General features: G+C 46.9%; 1 protein-coding gene across 1 annotated transcript; it reads left to right on the forward strand.

Annotated features, from left to right (window-relative positions):
* The first annotated feature begins 5,606 nt into the window (after positions 1 to 5,606).
* PRLHR (prolactin releasing hormone receptor) lies at positions 5,607 to 6,659 on the forward strand. Its single transcript, XM_069242209.1, has one exon. The coding sequence runs from the start codon at positions 5,607 to 5,609 to the stop codon at positions 6,657 to 6,659; it is 1,053 nt and encodes a 350-aa protein (XP_069098310.1).
* Positions 6,660 to 12,268: the final 5,609 nt, after the last annotated feature.

Genomic DNA, 12,268 nt, shown 5'->3' on the forward strand with positions numbered 1-12,268 from the left:
TGGGGGTCCGCCGCCAGTCTTCTGTACCACGATGTTGTGTCGAGATACCACAGAACGCACCTTCCCCCATAGGTCGTTCCACCGCTTTCTGATGTCTTCCCTATTTCTGGGATGCTGTCCCACAGCGTTGACCCTGTCGACTATCCTTTGCCATAGCTCCATCTTCCTGGCAATGGTGGTGTGCTGCACCTGTGTCCCGAAGAGCTGTGGCTCTACCTGCAGTATTTCCTCCACCATGACCCTGAGTTCATCGTCTGAGAACCTGGGATGTCTTTGGGGTGCCATGGGGTGGTGTGGATGAGGTGTGGGGTGGTGTTTGCGGGGATGAGTGTGGTGTGTGTGGTGGTGTGTGGTGTTTTGTGCGTGGATGTAGTGTGGGTGATGATGTTGTGTTCCTCTGTGTGTTGGGGTTATCGATAGCTGTGCTCTCTCTCTCTCTCTCGCCTTCTCTCTGAATTTCTGGTAGTGGGTGTTTGTGGGTGATGTGGGTGTGTGTTTGATAGTTGATTGTATGTGTGGGTGTGGGTGTGGTGTGTGTATTTCAAATTGTCCAATGTGGCTGTGTTTTGGAGCTGTGTGTGTATTTTGACTGCGGCGGTGTGTAACGCCAATGGAATACCGGCGTTGAAAGACCGCTGCGTGGATTCGTGGGTCGGAATGGCATGGGCGTATTTCTGTTGGCGTGACGGTGGAGGTTTGGTCATCGCCAGTTTTTCGCTGGCCGTTGGTGTGGCGGACTTCTGTGGATGTCGGGTTTTTGGCGGTTTGCCAGTTGCGGGTCAGAATGACCGTGGCGGTTTACCGCAGCCGCGGCGGTGGTATGGCGGTCTTCTGACCGGCGGTAAGTGCCTTTTACCGCCGAGGTCAGAATGACCCCCATAGTCTCCACATTACATCATCCTTATATTCCTCAGAACAGCCAACACGTGTTTCGTCAGGGAAATCTCCCACTAGACTTCATCAGGGCTGTGACAACGTATAACATAAATTATACTTGTGAAGCTAATAATATCTAACTATTGCAATATATTAATGTCATAACCTGTGCTCACCTTATACCTACATGCACACACCTGTGAGTATGGTAATGTTACAAACATACACTAACCTTCAATGTTCATAAGATCCTTTGTTTCCAAATTAAATTCATTAATGTTCATAGTTCATATTTCCGGATTAATTGGCCTCCATATCTAGCCAAAAGGTTTTGCTCACTTTATCTAAAAACACCAATAAGCAATACGACAAACAAGGAAACCATTTGACCCTTGTCCACCGAATTGTCAGTCTTGTTTTTTTGGCACCCTTATCCCGTGAATTCTTGAAACACTTGAATTCATAGTGGGAGGACTGGCCACAAAAGCAACAGCAGTGTTTTAAACGGCATGTACCGGGGGACCGCGAGTGAGTGCATTGGTTGAAATCCCAGCAAGCCCCTCTCTTGGCCCCACATCCCCCTGTGGTGCCTGAGCCTGTCCCTCTAGTTCCACGAAAGGGCTGGTGACCAGGCCCCTGAGAGTGATTCTTGTAACGCAACCAAGTGATTATGTGTATCGGATCCCATCCCTACTAAGTTTTATTTGCCTTGATTCCCCTGAATTCCTTATTGTATTCTTTCCATGCGGTGCCTCCACGATCCTCTTCTGATAGCAGGCTAACTGGGCACCTAAGTCACTGAAATATTCGACTAAAATGTCCTGGTAAATGGAGAAGGCTCTCACCTAGTTGGACAAATACTTCTCAACCTTCCTCCTTTGAAGCCCATGCCCACACTCTCTTGAATGCGCACACTCTTTACAACGCTTCATATCCTCCTTATCAGCTTTGCCTACCAGTAAATCATAGATATCAATGTAAGCCCCATTCCAGATCTTCTCCCTCACGTCTATTGGTACATGTAGCCCCAACTGTTCATGCTCAGAGTGAATATCCCCCAAGTCCGTAAGGGAGAAGCATTATCAGAACCTGAACTTGAGGGTCCCCATCCATCCCCATGCTCTGGTGGTCACCACCTCTGGGGCATTAACCAAATGTTGTGTGGACGCGCCTGACACAGGAGTAACCAGTTGTACCGCAAATGCTGTAGCAGGAATCACCTGATCCCCCCTGCAGGGATTGAGGACAAGGAGCTGGCACCCTGCACCCCCCACTACTGCTTGACCCTGGCCCTTTTTCCCAGGACCCCTGGCCACCTTTTACGGTACCTAACTGGGAAACCAAACATCGAGCCTGCTCCATAACATCTCCCTCACTAGCCCCCCGACAATGCTCCCCCCACCACATGGGTAGGCAGTATCCTCACTTCAGACAGCCACAGCAACACCGACCCCAAATGTCCCACAAGATCCCGCTGACTGGTCTCCTCCTCACTAGATGCACCTGTGTCCCTACCCGCAACTGTGCCCAACGGTCCGAGCACAACACTCGTGGTTTGAGCTGTCACCTGCCCCATACCACTACTCCAGGGTTGCCCTGCACCCACAACTGGGGATGCACTAACCCCAGACTACCTCAAAAGTAGATCGACTCAGTCCACAGCCTGCTCAGGGGTGGCCTCTGCTTGTCTTTCACCAGCCCCTTTTCCTTTCCTCTGCCCGTGCACCCTCTTCAGAGCTGGGGGGAAATGCCTCCCTAGGTGGTACCCTCGCTTGCTGGAGCCTATCCGCCTGAACACACGCCTCCCCTTAAGAAGATGGCTGCGCCTTCAAGGATGCTATGGCGTGGTCCATAGCATCCATCCTAAGCATTAAGGCCTCTAGGAGAGCCTCCGTGCGTGACCGTTTTGCTGCCATGCCACAAAACACAAAGAGCAACTCTTCACCGAACCAGTTATAGGCTAAACAACACTAAACAAGACACTCCGTAAACAGAAAAACAAATTATTGCCCACCCCAAAAAAACTGTCAGAGTAAAAAAAAACTAACTTCAAAGCCCCTCGACACTGAACTGGAATTTTATGACCCCACCCTACCTAGCGCAAATCACATCCACCAGCGCTCCCCTCACAAAATTGGCCTGCAGGCCGCTCACCCAGCAGCCCAGAAACCCCAGAGGTCAACTCGGGTCATGTGAGCTCAGCTCAAACCCATATGGCAACCAGTGAGGCATGCTGGGCCGCTCGTGTTGGTTCTGACACACTCGTTCTGACCCGCTCGTTCTTCCCTGCTCGTCCTGCTGCACCTGCAAAAAAGAGAAACACACAAAAACTCAGAAAAGAAAAAAGGTGGGGGTCTTCTGGTGGTCCCTGAAGCCCTGGCCAAGTCGGCGAGCAAGAGATGATTTTGAAGGCCGGCACGTGACATCATTCTTGTGCACGATCCTGGAAGCATAAACAGTGCATCCAGGGCAGCGGCATCACCACAGCCAATCGTCTGTGACTTTGTAACAGGTTGGGGGTCGGGGAGACTGCAACTCCCCAAGCCCCACCCCCACACTCCCTGGCCCAGCGCCGTTGCCATAAGCGGGGGCCCCCTGATTGGGGTGGCCTAGTGCACACTGTCTCAGGGTTGGGCACAGCCCTCACCTAATCCCCGTTTGGATGAGGCATAGTGCCAAGGAGACAATACAGATGGGTGCGGACAGAGGTGGGAATTACCTATTTTGGCAGGGGGAGGTTTGGAAACTCCGAGGGGGGTCACTTATGGTGTGAACAGCCCTACGTTTGTGTATTAGGGTAAACGATCTGGGAAAAATTGCAGTTTACGATTAGTGCAGTATTCTGGGAAAACTAATAATTTTTAAACACACAGACATATGTCTGCAGGACAGAGTTTTAAAGGTCATGTCGTCATGCCAAGCAAGAACATAGATTTTGATAACAAGCATATGAACGGAATCTGTACTCGATTGAACAATAGGATGTCTCGTTACCCAAGTCACTGGTATTCCTTTTATGGACCTCGGGTGGCTTTTAAAGTTAGTTGTTAACCCTGCCAGGATTACAACTTGAACTGTGCATTAAACACATTTTCCGCAGCTGGCGCGTTACCCTCTCAGCTATCTATCTGGTAGAAGTGGGAGGCTATTAGTCACGCATTATCACACGTGCTCTTCGGTCTGCCACTCTTCGCATTTCTCCTTCGGCTCTGGTGTTTTTGCTTCTGTGATTGAGCTGTGAGCTTTTATTTTGCAGCACACAAGACCCCGGACATATTTAGCGGCTGCCTGGCAGCAGCCAATAGTTTATCTCACCATCCTGGGGATGTGAGAGGAGGGGCTGTGCAGGATCAACCTGCCCCACCAGTGCGCTTCCAGGAGATACTTCGGCTGCTCCGTCTCACTTCCCGGAATTTGCTGCCTGTCATGGGGACCAGCCGAGCTCTCCAGGTGTGAGACTTCCCGCGCAGGGCGCTGTGCAGGTAATGTGGGCTTCTAGGCGCTCCGCGTTTGAGTTGCTTTTTGTCTACTTGTGTTTAAGTGTTTATGGGGGGACCATGTGAAAACTTGGTGGACTAAACAACCACCTTTCGTCCTGTAAAACACTGGTAGCCTCCACTCGACCTTTTATTTTATTTTGAAGGTCGATTAAATGAGTGCTATTGAGTTGGGTGATAAATAAAAAACAAGTATTGAAGTCGTTGAAGACAATTCAGCTTGTGATTATAGAAACTGCCATTTTTGTAGCATTTTTCAATTTTATTTTACAAATTCGTTTTTTTTTAAGTGTGCATGCAAAACCTCTGAGGGCATGCATATAGACATTAATTGCATTTACAGAGCGAGGGCCACGGTGGGATTATCATGAACACAGTAGAGAATATATCACCTTCGTTTTCTGACAGAGTAGTGAACTGGGCGCTTGCTACAGACATCTGGGTAACATGTAAGGTCGAGGCAAGGTCAACTCTGATATTCACCCACGCGAGATTAATAAAATGCGTACCGTCGACGTGAGTAAAATGACTGCCTGTTTGCCCTGCTTTCTTAAAGGTTTTGTTTTGTGGAATACCTGGATTGTCAAAAGAAAATGAGGAAAATGGACAGTGCTGTTAATGACTATGATGTATTCAAAGTGCACCTGCGCGCACACGCACATACACAGAAACGCACACACACATACACCGAAACACACACACATACACAGAAACGCACACAAACACATTCACACAAATACACGGAAACACACACATACAAATAAACACCCACACAGAAACAGACGCACACACACAAAGACACATAAACACACAAACACATATGCACACATACAAACATACAGACATACACACGTACACATAAATACACATACACACACAAAAAACTATTGCCAGATTTGAAAAGTGACATCATCATCATCGTTCTCATTGGATAAAATAAAATAGCAATTAAAGAATGATTTAATACTACTACTACACTTGGTAATAATAAGAACAATAGTAAAAATAATAGGAACAAGTACAATAATTACACTGATAAACAAGGTATTTAACATAATAATTATGATTATTGTTAGTAGTAGTAGCAGTATTTATAAAATACCACTGAAATGGTTTACAGTCACATTTCTTTTTGCAAATAACAGCAGTGACAAGTTCTGTGAAGAAATCTAATAAGACGATCCTGCCTCTTGCAATAGGTTCTAATGGAGTGTTTATTTCCTCAGATTGAAGATGAATGATGCTGAGGGGGAGACCGGGTCAGGACACCTTACAGTGATCCCGGCCTTGCCCAGCTATGCAGGGAATGAGACATCGGCTGCCTTCGAGGGGCTGCAGCTCATCCAACAGCTAAAGGCCTTCATCATCCTTCTCTACGCTGCCGTGGTGGTCGTTGGGCTCGCGGGCAACTGCCTGCTGGTCTGCGTCATTGTGCGTGTCAAGAAGCTGCACAACGTCACCAACTTCCTGATTGGTAACCTGGCCTTCTCGGACCTGTTGATGTGCGCCACCTGCATCCCGCTCACGCTGGCTTACATCTTGGAGCCACGTGGCTGGCTGTTTGGCAGCACAGCCTGCTACCTGGTGCTGTTCCTGCAGCCCGTCACCGTGTCTGTCTCGATCTTCACCCTGGCCACCATTGCAGTTGACCGCTACATCGTCATTATCCACCCACTTAGGCGCCGAATATCCCTCAAACTGAGCGCCTACGTCATGATGTTCATCTGGATCATGGCCTGCTGCCTGGCTCTGCCTGCCACAGCCCACACCTACTACGTGGAGCTTAAGGAGCAAGGCGTGACTCTGTGCGAGGAGTTCTGGGGCACGCAGGAACCACAGCGGCAGACCTATGCTTTCAGCCTGCTCACGCTCACCTACCTTGCCCCACTGCTGGTCATCCTGCTGTCCTACTCTAAGATCTCCCTCAAGCTGAAAAACCGGGTTATGCCAGGCAGCGTCACCCAAAGCCAGGCTGACTGGGACAAGGCGCGGCGCAAGCGCACCTTCAGCCTTCTGGTCACTGTGGGCCTAGTGTTCGGGGTCTGCTGGCTTCCTCTGCACGTGTTCAACACGCTCCGTGACGTCAATATCCACCTGATTGACAAATACTACTTCAACCTGGTGCAGCTGCTATGCCACTGGTTCGCCATGAGCTCGGCCTGTTACAACCCTTTCATATACGCCTGGCTCCACGACAGCTTCCGGGAGGAACTCAAAAGGCTGGTGGTTTGGCAACGCAAGGTTGCGCCTTACACGCAAAGCGTCACACTGAGTGTGGTAATCTGACGCCAGTGAGGGCTGTCCTACTGTTCCCTCACTTTTATAGCAGATGTATTTGATTGACATAAACACTGACTGGAGTTGTAGATTAGATCTACATATATCTCTGGATACGAAGGAGGAATCGCAGTCCCTGAGGTCTAGCAAACAAACTGATTGCTCCTGATTCTACAAAAACACTTTTCCACATCTTTGGCTGCAAACGAGAACAGCCTCCAAATACTTTTTGTACCTTCTGTATCGGAATAAAGGGAACTTTTGTATTATGTGAGAGTGCCAAGGAGTGATGCAAATGTTTCATTGCTACCTAGTATGGGTGAAGCTGGGGTGAGGGGGAATCTACCCAGTGAGCAAGAACACCAATGCGCTGTAGTTTCAGTGTAGCCAAGCTGACAAATATTGGGGAGATCGCATTACCATCATGTGCCCCAAATCACTTATCTGCTGCTATTAGAGTCCCAGCTATCAAGTGGTTAATATTTGCGCTAAAACATCAATGCAGTCAGTTCAAAAGACTTTCTAGGGGAATAACCCACATTTACAATGGCAAGCACATAAGGTATGAATGAGGCTAGATTGTGTTTCAGGAAGTCCCATTGTGGAACATTAGTTACTCTATTAGCACTATAAAGAATGTATTATGGTATGCTGTGTCATGTCATGATATGTTATATGTTATGTTCCAACATGTCTGTAGAGCATGTCTACCACTTGTATGGTCCCATCATGCTGTAGGAGAGTAGGTGCCCTTGGGCTCTGGCATTTTCATTGGCCAGAGTCAGGGTGGTTTTGGGGTGCTGAGTTTGGTTATGGAAGATCTAGATTGTTTTGTAACGGTTCGTATTGGACAATTGGACAGATTGGTTGTGGCTGATCATCTATGGGGTCTTTGTAGTACATTACATGTATGGTTGTGTGTGCCAAAGTGATTGGCTACTAGTTTCATTTAATTGAGGGTGCTCAGCAGAGGAGGCTGTGCTCTAAATAGATGGCAATACATAATTATGTTTCTTTTTTGATGCAGTGCTGTGCCCATGTGGCCGTGGTATGTCTATGCAATATTTTTCAGAATTGTTTAGATATTTATCTTGGTAGGGGAATGTACTTATGCTGTTAAAGTGGCATTGCAACCAATTATATGGGTTTGATGCCTTGTTGCGGCTATGATGGTGCCAGTGGTTATGTATGATATACCCTGTTGTTGTAAGGTGAAGTTTAACTATACTGAATACGAGTATGTTGTTGAGGCACCAAGGCTTGGCCAAGTACATGAATCTCGTGATGTGTTGTGTGTATGACAGTGTTAGGGAATTGTAAATATGGCTAATTTGTTTAGTTGGCATAAACTGATCAGGTGTACTTTTGAGTTAGTAACACTTGGCAAGCTGTTTCACTTTGCTGCCGTGCAGTGTGTATGAGGGAGTCAGAAGTTTAGTCTAATGTGTTCTTTTGGGGTGAACAAAATTCTAAGTGTCTGGATAGGAGTTTGTAAACTGCATTGCTGGATGGTGATTGTAGGGAGTTAAATGATAGTAATAGGGCATATATGAAATGTGCTGGCGGTATGTGAAAATACCTGTGTACTACATTCCGATTGATGATGGACTGTTCAGTGGGACCAACGAGAACAATGTAGTCATTTATGAGCCCCCCATTACCAAGACATATATATATAGCACATTCCAATGAATTAAACAAAACTTTGACTAATAAATTAGTTATCAGCCCCTTCATATGTGGGAAAAGTTGATGACATTGGAATTCGGTGCCGGCACTGGTAACCAATGAGATTCATGAGCGCATGAGTCTTTGCGTATCTTGTGTCGTCCAGTATTCGAATCTGGAAAGGCCTATTAAGTGATGGCACAGCAAGTATAGGATTCAGGTCTCCGCCCTCCATGGAGCTGAGTGAACACAGCTGGGGTTGCTAAAGGGACAGAAGGCATCGAGTAGGTAAGCAGGACTGTATGAGATCTTTTGCAACAGGTTTGTACAGTTTGCATAGATCAAACAGGGCTGGGGGAAGTGTCTAGCAGCTATACACTGGCCTTCAAAAAGAAAACAAGCATTGGCAAAGCCAATAGGTCTCACCTATGCAAGAGCTATTGCCTTTGCCAATGTGTTTTAGCCATGCTGTATACCAGTGTGGTTGCTGTTCAGCATGGCTAAAGGTTAGTGGCAAAGGGGAGAGTGGCGTGGAGTGGCTTGGAGTATGGTAACGTGGAGTGGCGTAGAGTGGAGTACAGGGGAGTGTCGTGGAATGGCATAGAGTGTCATGGAGTGGTGTAGAATTGAGTAGAGTTGAAGGGCGTAGGGTAGAGGGAAGTAGAGTGCAGTGGTGAAGAGTGGAGTAGAGTATTATTGTGTAGAGTGGCATAGAGTGTCGAAGAGAGGAGTGCTGTCGAATGTACGAAAGTGGCGTGGAGTGGCATAGAGCTAGTTGCATACAGTGTAGTAGAGTGTTGAAGAGTAGAGTGGCACTGCATGAATTAAATTGTTGTAAAGTGGAGTGGCACAGAGTGGAGAACAGTGTCATAGAGTGGAGTGGCATTGAGTAGAGTAGAGTTTTGTGGAATATCTTGAAGGGATTAGAGTGTCATAGCATGAGTGGAGGAGCTTATAGTGGAGTGTCTACAAGTGTCAGAGAGTAGAGTATCATAGAATGGAGGGTCATAGAGTAAAGGTGAGTGTCATAGAGTGGAGTAGCACATCATGTTGTGGAGTGGAGTGGTGTAGAGTGGAGTAAAGTGGATTGGAGTGTTGAAGCTTAGAGTGTTGTGGATTGTCCTGGAGGGAGTAGGTGTTGCAGATTGGAGAAGAGTGGAGGGGCATAGAGTGTGATAGAGTGCAGTGATGTAGAGTAGAGTGTTGTAGAGTGGATTAGAGTGTCATAGAGTGTAGTGGAGTAGAACAGAGCGAAATAAAGTGGCATGGAGTGGCCTAGAGGGAGTTGTGTAGAGGAGATGGAGCAGAGTGTGATAGAGTGGAGGGTTATAGAGTGGAGTGTGATAGAGTGGAGTGTCATAGAGTGAAGTGTCATAGAGTGGAGTAGTATCGTAGAGTGGAGTGTCATAGAGGTTAGTAGTGTTGTAGAGTGAAGTAGCATTGAATTGAGTAGAGTGGTGTGGAGTGGAGTGGCACAGAGAGTCATAGAGTGTAGTGGCATAGAGTGCCAAAGAGTGGAGAGACAGAGAGTGGCGTAGTGGAGTAGAATGGAGTATTGTGTCAGAGTAGAGTGGAGTAAAGTGTCATGGAGTGGCATAGAATGAGTTGCACAGAATGGAGTAGAGTAGCATAGAATGTAATGTAAAAGAATGGAGTGTCCTAGAGTGGCGTGCCATAGAATGAAGTGTCATAGCGTGGAGTAGACAAGAGTGGCATAGGATGGAGTAGTGTAGTGGAATGTTGTAGAGTGTCACTGATTGGAGTGGCGTAAAGTGGAATAGAGCGCCGTAAAGTGGAGTGGCATAGAGAGTCATGGAGTGGCGTACAGTGTATTGGTGTAGAGTGGAGTAGTGAAATAGAATGGAGTAGTGTGTTGTAGAGTAGTGTGAAGTAAGGTGGCATGAAGTGGATTAGAGGGAGTTTTGTATAGTGGAGCAGACTGTCATGGAATGGCACAAAATGGAGTAGAGTGTTGTAGAGTGGAGTGGCATAGAGTGGAGTAGACTAGAGTGTCATAGACTGTAGAATCATAGAATGGAGTCGAGTGTTGTAGAGTGGATTGACATATAATGGAGTGGCATAGAGCAGAGGGGCATAGAGTGGTGTAGAGTAGATTATAGTGTTGTAGGATGGAGTGGCATGGAGTGGAGTGCAGTGGAGTGGAGTAGAATTATGTAGAGTGGAGTCAAGTGTCCAACTTCAACAGATTTTTATATCCAAGTGGCTGGGTGCAGCAGCAAAAATCACCATTTTGTTATATTCTGCTTAATCTTTTATCCATCTGGATTCCCACGGTTCCATCCACTTCACACTGCATATGCTTCATCAGGTTGTTGTCTGCTTTCACATGTTCTTGGGTGGCACAAGCAGGTGGAGAAGTTATTACAACATGCTAGATCTTTCAGCCAGGTTGTTGCCAGCTCCCTCATGTTCATGGGTGGGGAAAGAAGGTGGAGCAGTCATTACAATAAACTAGATCTTTCAGCCATTCTGCAACACTGGAAATTAGGCAACTGCCCCATCAGTCAATCAATTAGTATTTATAAAGCAAGGCTAAACTACCAATAGGGTACCCAGGCCCTTGCATGTCTAAGAGGCTTATTCAAACAGCCAGGTCCCGAGGACCATTCAGAATTCTGGAAGTGAGGTGATAGTCCGGAGGTGCATGGAGAGGCTGTTCAGGGTTTTTGCTGCGATGTGAGAGGAGGAGCGTCCTCCACTTCTGCTTCGGTAGATGCGGGGAGTATGGAGAACTGAAATGGAGGCAGAGTGTAGTCTTCTTGACAGCTGGTAGATGTTTAGGTAGGTTAATGTACTTGGGTACTTGGTTGTGTAGAGCCTTGTGTATGTGGGTCAGCAGCTTGAATTGGAATCTCTTCTGTAGGGGGAGTCTGTGGAGTGGAGTTGCCTGAGGTGGGGTGTGATGTGGGTTTGTCAGGAAAGGGTGAGGATGAGTCTGGCTGCAGCGTTCTGTATGGTCTGAAGTCTCTGAAGAAGGTGTATGGCGATTCCTAGGTAGAGGACATTGCAGTAGTCTAGTCACCTGGTGATAAGGGCCTATGTCACGTTGCATCTCATGTGTAGGGGTAATAGCTTAAAGATCTTGCGTAGCATGTGCAAAGTGATGAAGCAGGCGGAGATGGCGGAGATCTGTGATCTAGTGGTTAAACAGTGTTTGGCTAGTTAGAAGTAATTTGCCATGTGTTTCCTGGTAGAGGGTGGAACTTCCTTTCTGTAGGCCCTTAAAGCCAGTTGTGAAGAAGGTGCTATAGAAATATTCATCATAGCAGAGACAACGGCAAAGATTTGGTGGCAGTAGTCTGCTAGTGGGAGACAGCTCCATGCAAAATACATAAAATCAGCCACCGGGCACTAACTGTAATTGCATGTTGGGTTAACTCCTAGGCTGAAGGATTTTAGTTACTTAAGGGTACAATAAAGCCTATGGAGATGTTTGCAGTGTAGCAGCCTATGTTTGCTGTTAAGGCTAAGTTCCTAGGTTCGTGAGCAACAGAATGTCCTCTGTCCATCAGTTACTGGGGTACCCAAGTTCCTGCCTCAGTATGGTCTGACGCTTATGTCATTGATTATTCTCGAGTTAGACATTGTGGTATAGAATTGGGATAAGGTTTGTAAATGTGAGTTAGCACTAATGGCCTGTGTCAGTGGCGAAGTATCACAGGTTCCAAAGGAAAGTTGGGAAAACAGCTTTTCATATGGTGCGTCAGAGCTTAAAGTACAAGAAGATGTTTGTGGGGTGTGTATCTCTTATGTCTTGGAATTGTGTAAGTATTAAAAACACATTGCTAATGTAGAGGTACGCTATCATCACCATGTCTTACCTTGCAAATTCTTGTTGTACCTTCTGTGCTGACATGCCCATCAACCTGAGTTACTGAAGAGAGGTATGTCTGATACATACTGTTATTTGGAACCAGCGCTCATTACCA

The sequence above is a fragment of the Pleurodeles waltl genome, chromosome 6 (assembly GCF_031143425.1).
Source record: "Pleurodeles waltl isolate 20211129_DDA chromosome 6, aPleWal1.hap1.20221129, whole genome shotgun sequence".
Taxonomy (NCBI): Eukaryota; Metazoa; Chordata; class Amphibia; order Caudata; family Salamandridae; genus Pleurodeles; species Pleurodeles waltl.